The sequence below is a fragment of the Metopolophium dirhodum genome, chromosome 1, assembly GCF_019925205.1.
Source record: "Metopolophium dirhodum isolate CAU chromosome 1, ASM1992520v1, whole genome shotgun sequence".
Classification (NCBI taxonomy): domain Eukaryota; kingdom Metazoa; phylum Arthropoda; class Insecta; order Hemiptera; family Aphididae; genus Metopolophium; species Metopolophium dirhodum.
The window spans coordinates 42688224-42704644 of NC_083560.1; the positions used below are offsets into that span (position 1 = coordinate 42688224).

Here is a 16421-nt window from a genome sequence, read left to right on the forward strand (position 1 = left end):
GGCATGATTTTATTTTTATAAGCATTTAAAGTTTAAATTTTACAAAATTTGTCAAAATGCCAAAAATTTACAATTTGTAGTAATTTATAAAATTTTCAGTTTTTATAACTAAGGATTGAAAGTATGAAACAAGGTATCTCATAAGTAGTTCATACTGTCACCAATAAAATAGAAACATAGTTTTTTTAATCCTATTTTATATCAAAATTGGACGAAATTAGATATTTAAACAAAGAATACCGATCTTGGTAGGTAATTTCTACGTAATTTAAAAATATTATTATAGTATAGTCTAGCTGACAGACCGTCTATGCTCAGGATAGTTATTAATTTTTTTGTAAACAATCAATAATGATATATCATTGAATTCAAATTGTACACTATTAATTACATTACTACAGTGACTCACTTGTTACCTAGTAACCTACTGTACAGCAGAGTGGTATCCACCTTTTAAATATAAATATTATAATATATTTTTTTAATCATGAACAACTAACAATAAGACCAATATATTTAACCATACCAATATTATCTACTACAGTTTATTTTATTGCCAGTCCTAACTCCTAAGTCTGAAAAATGGGGAAAAAAATATTGATTTTGTAAAAATATTATTACATGTGTATAAAATATAACCTGACCAAATTTTACAAAAAAAAGAAATAAAAAAGGAATGCAATTTACAGCGGTCAGCGACCCTTTTTATCCTCACCTCACACAACACCTCTTATTATAGGACAACAACAATCAACGAAGACCTTGCGAAACTTTATAAACTTGTATTTCCACAGGACACTCCTTAAGTAGTACAAAAAATCTCTAGAATTTGAAAATTTGATCTTAAACTATATTTAAAAATTACAAAAATCAGATTTTAAATAACTGCATTATTGAAAAAAAAGGCGGTGAGCATGCTTGGTGAATCACCCTGTATACCACCTAACACCTATCTATGATATTATATAGATATTTTTTTTAGCATATCAGTGTAACTCAGTAACTGAAAAGAGCCACCAATCGTGACTCGGAGGAAACATGAAGAGGGCCAGTCTATAAATTAGTAAAAGGTATATTATGGTTAATTGGTCTATGGGGCGTCGATTACCCGGCGATTTCATTTGAACACATTGTGTAGGTTAGATAATGTAAGGTTTAGCACATTGTGTTCAAAAAAAAAAAACATTACCATCATAAGTGTTTAAAAAATTACATGTCAAGTTCTTTTCACATCAAAATGAATAAATAATCAAATTATTCACATTGACATTTAAAAAAAATATTATACAATGATGTCCGTACCAAGTACACAACTTTAATAATATATACTTAATTTACAGAATTCAGGTACGGAAAAAAAATGTATTTGGAGGGCAGCAACACATTTTATTATGAGCCAATAATCATATTATTGTAACAAACAAAAATAAGGCGGATAAAATACATGTGTGACAAAAAAAAAAAAATAATAAATTCACAAAATGTTGATAAAACATTAAAATTTACATATAAAAAAAAACCATAATTGTTTTAATAAAAATATTTAAATTTAAATCAAGTGAACATAAAAGTAACACAAAATTAATTCATGAACAATGAAGTCGGTATGCTAAATTTACGTCCTAAGATTGTGCTAAACTTGAATAAAAAAAAAATATAATAGATAATAATAAATCACTAAGGAAAAAAAATAATTAAATAAAAAAATGGAAAATATATCTTAATATTCATGTACACGTACAAAATATATGTACACATATTTTCATGGAATATGATGAGATGATATAATAGTAATTAAATTGGTATTTAGTTTTTATTGACATATACTAACAAATAGTGATTGATCAAGATTAAAAAGCAACTATGCTCAAATTTTGTTTAACAGACCAAAAAGGTAAATAATTAAGTGCCTCGTAATGTTTAGACTTCTTATTTACATGGCGTAACAATGACTTATTAATTATAATAATATTATTTTTCTTTTAAGGAAATCAAATTTATCAATAAAAAATTATTATAATATGTTTAAACTAAGGGAAACCTATGCAAATACTAATATTTTTAATAATGTATCTTAACACTATGAAAAAGTGGCAACATTTGATTCGTTAATGTTAAAAAAAATCATAATAAAAAATTCAAAGCTTTAGTTTTGAATCATACACAGTGAGTAAGAAGTCCGCCATTTATTACTCGACCAAAACCTTAGATTTTTCCCAAGGAAATATGTCATGACCAAAATGTCCATATGTGCTTGTCTTTTGGTAGATTGGGTTTCGTAGATTTAAATCCCTGGAAAATGAAAACATTATATTTAATCATTTTAAATATTATAAATGATTGAAGCTATCAAATAATTTCTCTTGATTAGATATGCTGAGATAGGAAACTTATTGCAATTACAAAAAATAGTTTTGTACCTATGTAATACAATTTATTTTTTTAAACTCATAAGGCATAAAAAAATATAATCACGTCTGCAGAAAAGCAGTCTTATGAGTTTGAGTCTGTGACTAAAATAGTGTTTTAGAGCACAAAGTGTGCAGTTTTTATGTTTTGTAAAGTTCTTTGTGAAAAATAACACTTGATATTTCAATAATGTGGAAAATGCAGGCATATTAACTATAAGGGCACAAAGTAATTATCATTGAAATTGTTTTATCAATTTAAATCTTAGATCATATACTATGGACCCATGTCCGGATAACCTGAAGCACATAGAAGCAACAAATCTCTGACGAAGATGCACATGCAACTCACTCCGTCAGACTTGTTGCTTATCTGTGCTTCAAATATTTACACAGGCAATCTTTTTCGAATTATATAAACAATGAAGAGTTGAAGAAGAACACCATGTACCAACTCCTCTTCTATAATGTCCTGAATGAGTCGTACAATTCAACTGTGGTTGCAATAGTTGCTTCTCTAACCCGTGTATTATAGGAATTATTAACAATATTTGGAAAATATGTATGCATTATTTTGAATTATAATTCATTATAAATTGTATAGATTGTAAAATTATATATTCATACATATACATATATTCCATAAGCATTCTTTTATTAACACGTTGGCGACGAGGGCTGTTTTTGCTGTTCTGTTCATAGCGTTTATAAAATTAAAATGGTAAAAAATCCACTTGTAGCGACACCTAGTAGACAATTTTGGTATCAGTCGATTTGTTTGACTGAGGTGAACACGTTTCTGTAATAATATTGGCGGGTGTCACCGGTGACACCCTCGTCTATAAATAATGGAATGGAAAAATACCTTAACTTACAATATAATTGCATTTTCAACTTGGGAAGTTGACTTAAGTGACAAATTATATGGGAGTCACCAGTGACACCCGCCGTTCAGAAAAAAACTGTTTGGGTGTCACCAGTGACTCCCTACGTCTTCAATGTGTAAAATATAAATAATTAAATTAGAGACAATCTGAGAGTAACAAAATACATATCAGTGAAAAACGATCATCAAGAAGACAAACATTGTGTTGGTAATCGGTATGATTATCGATTTGTACATTTCAAGTGGAATCAAACTTTTACTGTGTCCAATATATATAGGTAAAATATAGAATAGTTGATGTACTGATAACAGATTGTCTTTAATATAATTATTAACACAATATAAAAAAAATGTTCATGAAATATATACATATGTATGATTGTATGAATGCATAATTTTACAAGCTGAGCAATTTATTATTTTTTTTTGGTGGGAGGTGGGGAAAGGGCTATAATAATATGCCAAATATTCAATTATTCAGGGTGTAGTACACAATTTTGAGATTTTAGACACTGATTTCAGTTAATATTATATCAATGAATTATAATTTTATTTTCTACCAGGTACCTGCCTATTGTTTTATTACTTTGAATAGTTTTAATTTACTAACCTTACTATTCTTCCTGGTCTTAAATCAAAATTACTGTTTACAATTTTCAACAATTCTTTTTGAGTTTTAGTAGATGTGCCATAATGAAAAAGTGTAATTGATATTGGCTCTGCTACTCCAATAGCATAAGATACCTTATTACAATAAAAAATAATAACTCAGTATTAATCACATTATATTACACCTTAGCAATACATACTTGAACAAGACAACGTTTGCAAAGTCCAGATTTTACTAAAGACTTAGCAACCCAACGAGCAGCATATGCGGCAGATCTGTCAACTTTAGTGAAGTCTTTACCAGAGAATGCACCACCTCCGTGAGCTCCCCAACCACCATAAGTATCAACAATAATTTTTCTTCCCGTCAAGCCAGCATCGCACTAAAAAACAAATCATGTATAACTTAGTGGTTGTAGATCCATAAAACCATATTTTAAAATTTACTTGAGGACCACCCATTACGAATTGGCCGCATGGATTTATGTGGAAAACGGTTTTGTCATCAAGATACTGAGAAGGGATCACTGTCTTAACAACTTTAGACATAACTTCTTGCCGTAAGTCTTCTAGGGAAATCTTATCAGAATGTTGCACAGATATTACAACTGTATGAACTCTTTGTGGAATGCAAGCACCGCCAACCAAGCAGTATTGACATGTTACCTATAGACAATATTAAATATTGATCAATATTAATTTATTTGGATAATTTCAAAAACACAAATTTAAAATAGAAAAAAAAAATTATACTTTAAATTCATTATAGAACCAAACTATTGTAGCAAGACTCTACTCAAAAAGTAATAAGTCTTGGATAAAACAAGTTTAATAAATTATGATGACACATGCTACACAGGATTACACTACGAACCAAATGTGGCCACAAAGTTTAACGGGATTCATACACATGCGATGTAACTGCAATCTGCCTGGTAGTCACACGAACTACGTTAGTATTCAATAAACACACAGCATAAAACTCTGATAAGATGACTGAATAATGGAAAATAAAATATAATAAAATATAACTATAAACTATGTTAATTCTGTATTAATTAATAAGTTAATAGATAGTGTTGCGTCTCTGGTGACATACACTTGTAAGGTTGTCTTCCTGCCCACTCACAGCCCACAGTGTCAAGTCCTGTGTAGTTAGGTTAAGTTAGTTCATGACCATAGTACAGTTATAAAATACTCGAAAGCTATGAAATAATACGAGTAATCAAGACTTTTAAAACTAAATTGATATGTCAAACACATATTGTTATATAATTTACCTGTGTTTTAGTGTCAGGGCGTGCCCACCAAAGTACTCCATTTCTTCGGAGTTCGGCTACTTTTTCGTTAAGCTTGTGAGCAAGTACCACTGTTAAAGGCATACATTCTTCTGTTTCATCTGTAGCATAGCCAAACATGAGGCCCTGCAATTCACGAACAATGTTATCAATTGACTTGGTAAATAATTTTAATGAAAAAGCAATGCAAATTCGTAAGATTTTCAACAAAACTATAGAACTCAACAGGCGACACCACCAAATTAATGTTTTGTTATTATATAAACAATTCTACTTTGCTTAATTTTAAATATTTCAAATTGTTCTCTCTAAAAGATGTTATAGTTAAATGTATGTATTTAGTTAATTTTAAAATGCAATTATAATATTATGTAAAATAGCAATTGAGAATTAACAGTAAGTATATTATATATTGTATTGTTATCGATACTTAACTACAGTATTACATACAATATACAACAACGAAACAAAATATTCCCAAATAGATTAAGCATTTCTCTACTTCATTCATGTCTACTGGTACCACTTGAAATGTTGATTAATAAGATTATAAACAGTTAATTGAAAATAATGGGATATATAAAAATTATTACTTTTAATTGTCAAGTTGTTTTTGAGTGAATTGTTACATACAAATTAGTTCAATCTAACTAACCTAATGAAGTATAAGTTGTACATTTATCATTGACTTAAAATATTTAATTAAATGATAAAATGTATCAAGAAAATCAAAATTTTCAACTAATATAATTTATAACAAATAAATTTAAGTTAGTAATAGTTACTATACTCTTCAAAATAAGACGACACTAGGCGGCCACGGTCAAAACCGGTTTTGCCACATAAATCTGGTGTGCTCTTATTCTGAATAGACTATAATTATTAGTATGACAGTGCTAACATAATGGACTAGGTAAACAAAATATTATTAAATATACATTAGACCAAATCATGTTAGATATAAAACACATCATTCTATCATGCATATAAAATCAAATCTCATGCAAGATTATTTACATTTAAACTATGAAAAATGAAGAATAGAAACATGTACATTTTACCAAAACTATGACATGTATTATTTTTAGTTTATCAAAAAAAATGTGTGACTGTTTGCGTTATAGTTTCATTTTAAAAGTAAATTCAAACATTATGGCAACTAAAAAAAGAAAAATTTTTGATGAACATTGTTTTTTTAATAATTCTTGGGTTGATTTATAATTTTTTGTCGAACACAAAGGTAAACCATTATGTTTAACTTTGTCAAAAAACAGTAGCAGTAATGAAAGAATTTAACATAAAACGGCATTATGATAGTGAACATAAATCAACTTTTGAAAATATCATTGGTGATTTAAGAAAAATAAAAGTTAATCATTTTAAATCTTTGTTAAATAGTCAATAAAATATTTTTAAAAAACAAATTAGTCAAAATAAATCAATAGTGCGGGCTAGTTATGTAGTTTCACAAATTATATCGAGGAATAATCGTCCCTTCACTGATGCTGAATTCATTAAAAAATGTATGCTTGCTGTTGTTGACGAAATCTGCCTAGATAAAAAAAAAGACTTTGAGGACATTAGCCTTTCTGCTCGGACTTGTGTAAGAAGAACTGAAGAATTAGGAAATAATTTAATGCAGTAACTTAAAGAAAAAAATTAATTCGTTCAATTTTTTTTCACTCGCGATGGATGAAAGTACAGATGTATATGACACAGCTCAACTTTTAATTTTTATTCGAGGGATTGATAATAATTTTAATGTTTACGAAGAACTTGCCGATCTTTGTAGCTTAAAAGGGACTACCACAGGAGAAGATCTGTTCGAAAGTGTTGATAAATCACTAAACAATTTAGGATTAGAGTGGAAAAAATTAGTTAGTGTAACGACAGATGGTGGGAAATACATGAGTGGTTCAAATAAAGGTGTGATAGGAAGAATAAAAAAAAAATGTTACAAAACGATTATGAAATTCCTATGAATTTTCACTGTATACTTCACCAAGAAGCATTGTGTTGTAAAGTTCTTGCGTGTCAAGAAATTATGAGTGGTTATTTCCTCAATAAATTTTATTCTAAAAAATGGATTGAATCATCGTCAATTTCAACATTTTTTGGATGAAATTGAATCGGAATATGGCAACGTTATATATTTTACAGAAGTCAGATGGTTGAGTAGAGGTGCGGCACTTAAACGGTTTTTTGATCTACGATTAGAAATAGAAATGTTTATGAATGAAAAAAATAATCGTTTCTGAACTATCAGATGAATCATGGATTCTTGAATTGGCATTTTTAAAAGATATAACAACATTTTTGAATGAATTGAATATAAAATTACAAGGCAAAGAAAAATTACTCTCAGATATGTACACTGATATTAAATTGTTTCAAGTAAAATTAAAACTATTGTACAATAATTTCGATCAATAAATATTATATCATTTTTCGTGTTGTAAATCTGCGATTGAATCTTTTGTAAAACCATTGCAGTGGGATTTAATTAAACCTAAATTTCTCAATATCATTGAACAATTGCAAAACAAATTTTCAACAAGATTTGATGATTTTTATAAATACGATAAAGAAATTGAATTATTCCAGGATCCTTTTCAAGTGGACATAAATAATGTCAAGAATAATTTACAAATGGAAGTCATTGAACTTCAAAATGACGAGGTTCTAAAAAATTCTTTTCGGAAAGCAACTAGTTTGCCTCAATTTTATAGTTGTCTTCCAATATCTACCTTCCCTGGAATCAGACAATTTGCACAAAAACTTATAGCGGCGTTTGCAAGTACACATATAATATGTGAGCAGACATTTTCCATTGTGAAGTACAGAAAAAGTAAGCACTCTTCGCGCCTTAGTGATGAACATTTACGAGCTGTATTACGAGTCTCAACAACAAGTCTGCAAGCTGATATCGAAAATTTAACTAATAAACTGCAGGCACAGAAATCGGATTAATTTACAATTTTACAATTTATTATTCAATTAAATTTTTTCTTAAAAGCAATTTTTTCCAGTAACATTCGTGTTTTTTTACTCTCATATTTCTATGTAAAATAATCAAATATAATAGCAATACAATTATAAGTAATATATCATATATGTAATTTTTTTTTTGATGTGGCCCTTAATGAACAATTGAAAAAAAATATGACTCGCGTGGTTAAAAAGGTTGCCGACCCCTGGTTTAACACTCAAATTTTTAACGTCATGTCTAGACATAATTTATTGCACAATCATCGTACAATCATATACACGCTATGTATTTTTACTTGCCTCAGAATTTATTTTAACATATAAAATTATTTTTTTTGTCAGTTGGTCATATTACTCAAATGATATATATATACCTATTTAATATTGGGTAATCAGTAAAGAAAACACGACAAGTTACTAATAAACTAATTAATATTTTTCTTAAACTCTAAAAGTTTTTTGTTTTAAAAAAACATACCTGATCACCAGCGCCAACCTCCTCAGCAGTCCTGTTGATATGCACACCAGCAGCAATATTTGGAGATTGTTGATCAATAGCAAGCATCACCGAACATGTCTTGTAATCAAAACCTGGCAACCCGACGGCAGGGCAACATACAACATAGCAACAATGAGCAACTTAATTGCAGTTTTATTTATATTAAACAAAACATTGTTTATTTAATGTAATAGTACTAAATAAAAACTTTTTTAAAAAAAAAATCTCAACTTATATTTATAACAAGTATCAATAAATTTGCTTTACATGAATTACTAGTCCATTATAACCATGATTAAAGATAGTATGGTTGCCCAACAAACCCCCTGAGTTTCCTTCTTATCATAACAATCTTTTGTTATAGCAGAACCGAGCATCGGCGCTCCAGACATTTAAATATTGAATCATACATTTGAATAAAATGTTTTATAATAATTGATGCCTCATATATAATTTACATCCTATGAGTGCTGGGGAAAGTTTCTAAAGTATCATTAATAATTAAAAAAACTATGAGCTCAATTAAATTGTTTCTTATCATAGTTTGTTGAGCAACCATTCTATCTTTGATCGTGATTTTAACTAAACAAGTGACATTTTACATAAATTATATTGATTTTAATAGGAGGTAGCTAAAGTATCCTAAACTCACTTAATTATTTCTGTTCAGAAACAGTAAATTTCTTAGTAATAAGAATAAACATTGTAGATATGACAATAAGTTTTCAGTATTTGTTTATATGTCCAAAACCACCCACAAACACTCAAACACACTTTCTAATCTTGTTGGAAATACAATAAATTGATTATACCGAATAACCAAATGGTAAAAACATATGTTCAATGTTCACGTATAGAAAAATGAGATACACTATTGTTCATTATACCTCCCACAAATTCATAGGTACAGTACACTGTTTCATTGATCGATAGTTAAACAATCAACAACGGTCTTAGCTAATAAAAGTTTTTTTTTCATGCAACAAGCAGATAATGTTTATTTTATTTTTTATGTGGACCCCTGTTCTTATTTTTAAATGCAAGAATAAAAAACATTATTGTTAAAGGCAGTATACATATTAGTTATTAATAATTAATGCAACCCAAATGAATTTAAAACATTTTTCATTCATATCCACCAACATTAAAATAAATTACTTTCATACTCTTATTATCCGGGAACATACATTGAAACTAATATTTATTAACTTGAAAAACAAACAATAATTTTAGCATTATCATAATATGTAATAAAAGCGCATATTAACATTAAAGCCTGTTTTAAAAATAAATTTAATGGAATCTATTATGTGTATTATGACCAACTTGTTGATACATAAGCACTAATATACACAAAAACCTCATAACCTAATATAATATCAAAAATTTTTAAATAAAAAGCAATGTGATGGAAACCTTTTAAATTATCAATTATTATGTTGAATTGCATAAATTCTAATGATATGATAAGATCCCAAAAATACAAAAGCTAATCTCATAAAATATGACAATCACAAAATGTTTTGCCACTCATTTTACCCCCAAAAACCAATGTTTTTATGTACCCTACCTGATCCCCAGCCCCAAGTGCATCTTCAATTTTGTTAATGTGTACACCATTCGCAATATTAGATGACTGTTCATCAACTGAGACGAGAACATTGCATGTCTTGTAGTCAAACCCTGTTGGTGGTATATGCATATTTATGACTTAGCTATAATCATGGAACTTAGACCTAACTGAATTTTGTTTTATGATGTTAATAGGATGTTTGTATTTTTAGTATAATATAAAGCAGCTACCTTACCTTAATTATAAAATATATAAACATGTAAAGCTCATAAAAAATTATCATATTGAAATCAAACAAAAAGCAAGTAAACATAATTTATAGTAAGAGCAGGCAATATAAAAATAAATTCAGGAATATCACAATGAAACTTAGGTATTACAGAACAGTGTTATATAATTTTAACATAATCTTTTCTAAATAATAAACCCAGCTAAACGTATATTTTCTTTTAAATAAATAAATGTAACTACAAAGCTGTCTTTGGGTATAATCTAATAAACACATTAATTTCAAGTGATAGCAAAACCGTATGTTATCTTCGTAAAGCATAAACAACCAAAATATCAATTAATTTAAAAATAAAAATGTTATTTTGTAAAATAAAAAGTAGTATTTTGTCATAATAAGACAATTCAAATAGAGCAAAAATTACTTTTGTTACTTACAAATCGATATTATTTACTAACAGATATTAAATAATAAGATGGAAGTTATGAGATACCCTTTACAACACAAATAATTTTTAAGTTAATGTGGCATTTAAAATGTTATAAATAAATAAATAGTTGAATACACGATTTAAGGATTTAAAGTTCTTTAATATAATTAAATACTATTTCTACAAGTTACTACAAGTTAAATTTGCTCATAAATATTAATCATAACATTTTAATTAACAACCTATTCAAATAAAATGAATACTTTCCTGATTACTTATCTACATTTAAATTTAAATACATTTATTATCTAGTTGTATAATTTTATTCAAACTTGTTTAGTAATCGTACAATTTGTAATCCTGCCCTATTGACTTTTTAATTGATTAGTCGCATTCAATGATAAATAATACGATTAATTTGGCACCCATCGGTCCAATTAAAAAATATACTTGTTATAAATAAAATTGGTTAAATTTAATTTTCAGGAAAAATTCCCGAAAGGTTGTTTTTAAAAAATTATACTTAAGATATTAGTAAACATTAAAGTACCTTTTGATGAATCATCGTAGCCTATATGTTTAATTGTGTCTCGAACTACTCTTTGATAATCAACATTGGCTTTGGATGTTATTTCTCCACAGAGTAAAACCATTCCAGTTTTGGTAACAGTTTCTAAAAAAAAATTGTGTTTAAGTTTAAATATAAAATAAATTAAATTATAATTAACATTTTGTATGGGTATAAATGGGCTAAAAATAGAAGGTAAATTTTATACTATTATTTATTTCTTAGTAAATAGTTCATAAAACATTTTATACATTATGTTAAATTAAGTACAAATATAACTCCCTAGGTAGTATCAATAAATAATGTCAAACATTTGGTACATATTCTGATGACATACATAAAATATTCTCCTAATGTGCTTATGTTATTAATATCAATAATAACATTATTGATAGATGATATTATGATATTATATATCAAAAGAATAAATAATGTCTATAATATTTTTCCAAATGATATAAACCTCCAACTTTATATCAATTGTACAAAGTTTCAATTTTAGCAATACATTTTTTTTGTGGAATTAGAAAAATTTGAATTTTATAGGTTATGGCCAGTGCTTGGGACTTATAGCATTTTCTTATTTTTATGGATTGACTTAAAATGTAGCAGAGTGCTATAGAAGTGTATGTTGTGTTACGACACGTTTATGAAATTTGAGTGCTTTTTTTTGCTTTCATCGTCGATTTTTCTAAAGAATGCTTATTTTCAGTTTTTCTGGTTATTTTTGCTTTTTTGACCATTTTTCTACTTTTTTATGGGTTTCTACTGCAAAGTTGTTTTTGATAGAATAAAAGTTAATCTATTAATGCAATAATGACGGTAAGATTTAATAAATTAATTTTTTTTTTCAAATATTTGTAAATATTGTTAACATTTTAATTTTCAGAAAATCCTTTGGAAAATCTATAAATAATAATGCAAATTGTGAAATTTGAAAGTGAAAATTGATTTTTTTTATAATATAGGTAAAGATTTATTTATTTTTTTTGATTTTTTAGTTAGAAAATTTGTCTTATCATTATTTTTAGCACAGTAAAAGTTATACAAATTATGTCTATAGTACCTACTTCATCATGTAAAAAGAAAGTTTTTTTTTTTTTTGATGAAATATTTTAGCTTGAATTTAAATGCTTATTTGGGTGCTTAAATTATGTTTTTAAGCTCTTATTTTAATGATTTTAAGTGCTATAAGTCCCGAGCCCTGGTTATGGCATAACTATAAATATTCCATACCAAATATAACCTCAAAAAACTTACGGTAATGATAAAAAGTCGTAGGTCTAATATATTATTTTAATGTAAATATATCGATACAAAACATTAATGCGGTAAAAACGTGATAAAAAAAAAATTAAAATAATATTAAAACTCACCGCAGGCCACTTTTGCGTCGGGATCTTGTTCCAGATGTGCGTCTAAAATAGCATCACTGATCTGATCACACATTTTGTCTAGAAGAAAAAAACGATATAATACAATATAATATAAGATTACATTTTTCGTTCGGCATGAATCTTCCGGGACACGAAGTTAACGATCCTAAGGGACGAACCAACTTTTGACGCTATTAATTACTTCGTACGGTATGATTTCGGCGGCCCGCCGTTGCCTCTTATCACCGGGAGTCTTATGAATAACCGATGCACACCGGTTGTCAATGATTAACATACGTGAATTAATATGCGCAGATAATAAACAGTGAACGGATGACGGATGCGGGGACATTGTAATACTGTTAGTGGGGAAAAGGTCCGAATGGATTTCGGAAACGACCCAATACAGTCGGCCGACGACGATTAGTACGCCTCGGACGTACAAAACACGTGTTCGGCGGATGTACCTATGTAAAATAATTTTGAATAGGGAAAACACTTAAGAACCGCGCTTACGCAGCCGAACGAGTGTGTAGGTATGTAATCGGTGATCATAGTGTTAGGTTTATTATATCGACCGTCTTACCCGGGTGTCCTTCTCCGACGGATTCGGAAGTGAACAGGAACACCTCACCGTCCGGGCTCTCTGGCGGAAGTGCTCCGTTTCCGTGTCCGTTGACGAACCCATTGGTGTGCGCGTAGTTCTTTTCTTCGGTCATGACGATTTTGGTTGAGGTGCAGGTGTGAGTCGCTGTAGTGCTGCGCCACTGGTGCTGTCGGGCGTTTGATCTGGCTGCGGCTGCGGCGTTTTCCGTTACGAAGAGTTCGACGTCTGCTGGAACGCAAAAACAAAAAATGAACGTTAATCGTTACAACTGTCGGCAACTACTAAACACGATCATTGAAATGATTAATATTAAAATAACGACGGAAATAAAAACAATAAATAATAATGGATAACAATAACGGACGGCAGCGGTTCGTGTTGATAGCAGGTGTGCCGATTCCGTCGCTGCTATTGCTAACCTGTAAGCTTCGATCGGCTTGTACGGCTGCCAAGTGCGGAAAGAACGGTTCGTCCAGAGATGGCCGATACCGGACGGCACAGAACGCCGATTACCGCGCGAACGGAACGCCTACCCACCCCCACCGAAACACACATCGCATTGCCACTACCGCTGGACGACCGGCGCGTGACCAACGGTGGCGGTGGCGGCGGCTGCGGCTGCGGTGGCGGTGCACACGCGCGGACGGCGGCAACCGATTACACAAAATTTGAAATAACAATAACCACTATATTGTGTTCGTCTCATACTTAATATTATTATCCACTTATATATACACTTACACTTATATAGTTATGTTAATAATATATTATATTGTGTATACATAAATTAATAATATATCTGACATCTGTATAATATATTATGCTTGTATAATTTATAGATCGTTATCGTTTATAGTCACAATACGTGCCAATGGATTCCTACTATTCCATTGTGGTCCCGGGGATACGGCTCGGCGGCGGCCGGATGCGTATTTTTAGGCACGCGTTTGTACGTATCCGGGTTTATTTTTGTGTATGTTTTCAGGACCTGCGCTATTATTATAACGACAATAAGACAATAATAAAAATAACGCACGTAAATCGTTTTATCTCCGATTGTCGTACAGCCCGCCTAAGTATTGTATTATCCGGCGAACACTATAATAAAACAATTATATCGTGCCCCAGACGTAATACTGCATCATGTATAATTGTATCGCTACTCCGACAGGTGGTCGCCGTTTGATAAAATATGGAGAACACGCGATTATGCGATATAGCAGTCACTATTTTTTACTAATTTTTAGTGGACGTGTAGTCAGAAATTCGAAGTGTGTACCTACTACAGATTTGAGAAGTGTAAACTAATAAATAAGATTACTGACTATATAGGTATTATATTGTATATTATAATATCATACTATATAATATTTTGAAAACTAGGGGAAGGTGTTCGTTATTACCAGAAATTATACCTAAAAAATTATTTTGAAAAATAGTTGCTGCGATATAGGTATGGATATATCGATTTCCGAGACTCGAAAACTTGCTCCGAGCAAGTTTAAGCTTTAAGTTATTAAAACTGCGTGCCACATTAATTAATACAGCCACGGTTATCTTTACAATCGTGCAAAACAAAATATGGAATATGAAAGATATTATTTACATGAGTGATTTCGATTGTTTACCGCGGAAAGGCCGTGCCGTAGCCTGTAATGGTATATATGTTACGCCGAATTTGTGAAATTGCAGAAAAATTGCCGATTTCATGAAATGAGCAACGCTGTTAAATTAGTATTTGTATAATTCAATATAAATTAATGTGTTATATTTATGTTCTTACATAAAGCACTTTAAACATAATAAAATCTAATTGTAATAATAAATTATGTGTACAAAAAAGTAAAAAAAAAATAATCGAAAGTTATGAAATTATATTAATTTTTTTAGTTATATATTTATATTTATACATTTTGGCAACTACGGCCGGGATGGCACGCCGAATTACACATCATGTAATTTTTCTTGCATGTGCACTTTTTTGATGTGCAATTCGTACGGCAGGTACAACGTCGATATCCTTGTCCGGTTCCTACTGACCCTAATCGAAGGAGTTCCCGTAAAGTATATTCATTTTTTAAACTTTGAACGTCTGCAGTTGTTATAGGGAACAGTACTTTGTAGCAGCCAAACTGTTCCGCTCCAGCCATGTGCTCAGAATCCCTTCTTTTGTCGCAATACGAAATTTGCCATCATTTTCTTCGGCAGAAAAATTATGCCTATTTCATGAAATCGGCAATTTCACAAATTCGGCGTAACATATTATACAAGCGAAAGTTTTGAAGAAAAAATGGAGACTGATTTCAACTTTAAATTTTTACTGAAATACAGTAAAACCTTTTATCCAAATCAGACTATCCAAACTATAGAGTATAGGTATATACAATTTAATACAATTTAATAATTTTAATAAATATGATGTATATAGGTATACCTATAAGTACCTAACTACTATTAAGACATTGTACTATCATACCTATGAATGAATGTATAATAATTAATGGTTTATGAATCTATAGTTGCCGTGCAGGGTTCTCTATTAATAAATAAAAAAAAATGTATGTATAATAATATGTTTTATTTGTAGGTAGGTATAGTAAATAGTCTTATTTCGTGGAAGCTATTTAAAAGATTAACTTAAAATATAATTATAATTTTAACATACAGAGGTCAGCATTTTTTTATGTTGGTAGGTACATGTTTAGATGTACCTAAGACTATAGAATAGTATAACTATTTTGGTTATTTTGATTTTTTATTGGAAAACAAATTATTATATGTAAGTACCTATACCTATGACTATGTACCTATTGTACCTAGTTACAATATTATACGATTTATACATTTAAAAGACAATCATCCAACAATTTAATTATTTTAATAGTCTATTAAAATGTGCTTATATATTTTATATAATATGCTTGTATTTTGTTACTAAATAAATCAGAAT

The 16421-nt window shown here is 29.4% G+C and overlaps 1 protein-coding gene across 4 annotated transcripts; it reads right to left on the bottom strand.

Moving 5' to 3' along the window:
- Positions 1–1599: 1599 nt before the first annotated feature.
- Positions 1600–13957, bottom strand: LOC132936636 (S-adenosylmethionine synthase-like). 4 transcript variants are annotated; one of them, XM_061003393.1, is made up of 10 exons: positions 13891–13948; positions 13451–13699; positions 12865–12942; positions 11471–11593; positions 10259–10371; positions 5184–5327; positions 4351–4569; positions 4104–4286; positions 3905–4038; positions 1600–2292 (listed from the first exon to the last, which is right to left on the bottom strand). In XM_061003393.1, the coding sequence occupies exons 2-10, from the start codon at positions 13581–13583 to the stop codon at positions 2190–2192; spliced, it is 1230 nt and encodes a 409-aa protein (XP_060859376.1). In that variant the 5' UTR covers positions 13584–13699; positions 13891–13948; the 3' UTR covers positions 1600–2189. The 4 variants fall into 4 exon arrangements, with proteins under 4 accessions (XP_060859376.1, XP_060859378.1, XP_060859377.1 ...); XM_061003395.1 differs by lacking the exon at positions 10259–10371 and adding an exon at positions 8668–8780 and having other exon boundaries at positions 1603–2292; positions 13451–13696; positions 13891–13957; XM_061003394.1 differs by lacking the exon at positions 10259–10371 and adding an exon at positions 8668–8780 and having other exon boundaries at positions 1603–2292; positions 13451–13696; positions 13836–13948.
- Positions 13958–16421: the final 2464 nt, after the last annotated feature.

Bases quoted from the DNA above. Each gene is read 5' to 3' on its own strand.
- LOC132936636 (XM_061003393.1), bottom strand. From the start codon at position 13,583: ATGACCGAAGAAAAGAACTACGCGCACACCAATGGGTTCGTCAACGGA. The intron at 4,039-4,103 runs GTATGTATTGCT...TATTGTAATAAG, and splicing joins GCAAACGTTGTCTTGTTCAA to GTATCTTATGCTATTGGAGT. The intron at 2,293-3,904 runs GTTAGTAAATTA...TTCATTTTCCAG, and splicing joins AGACCAGGAAGAATAGTAAG to GGATTTAAATCTACGAAACC.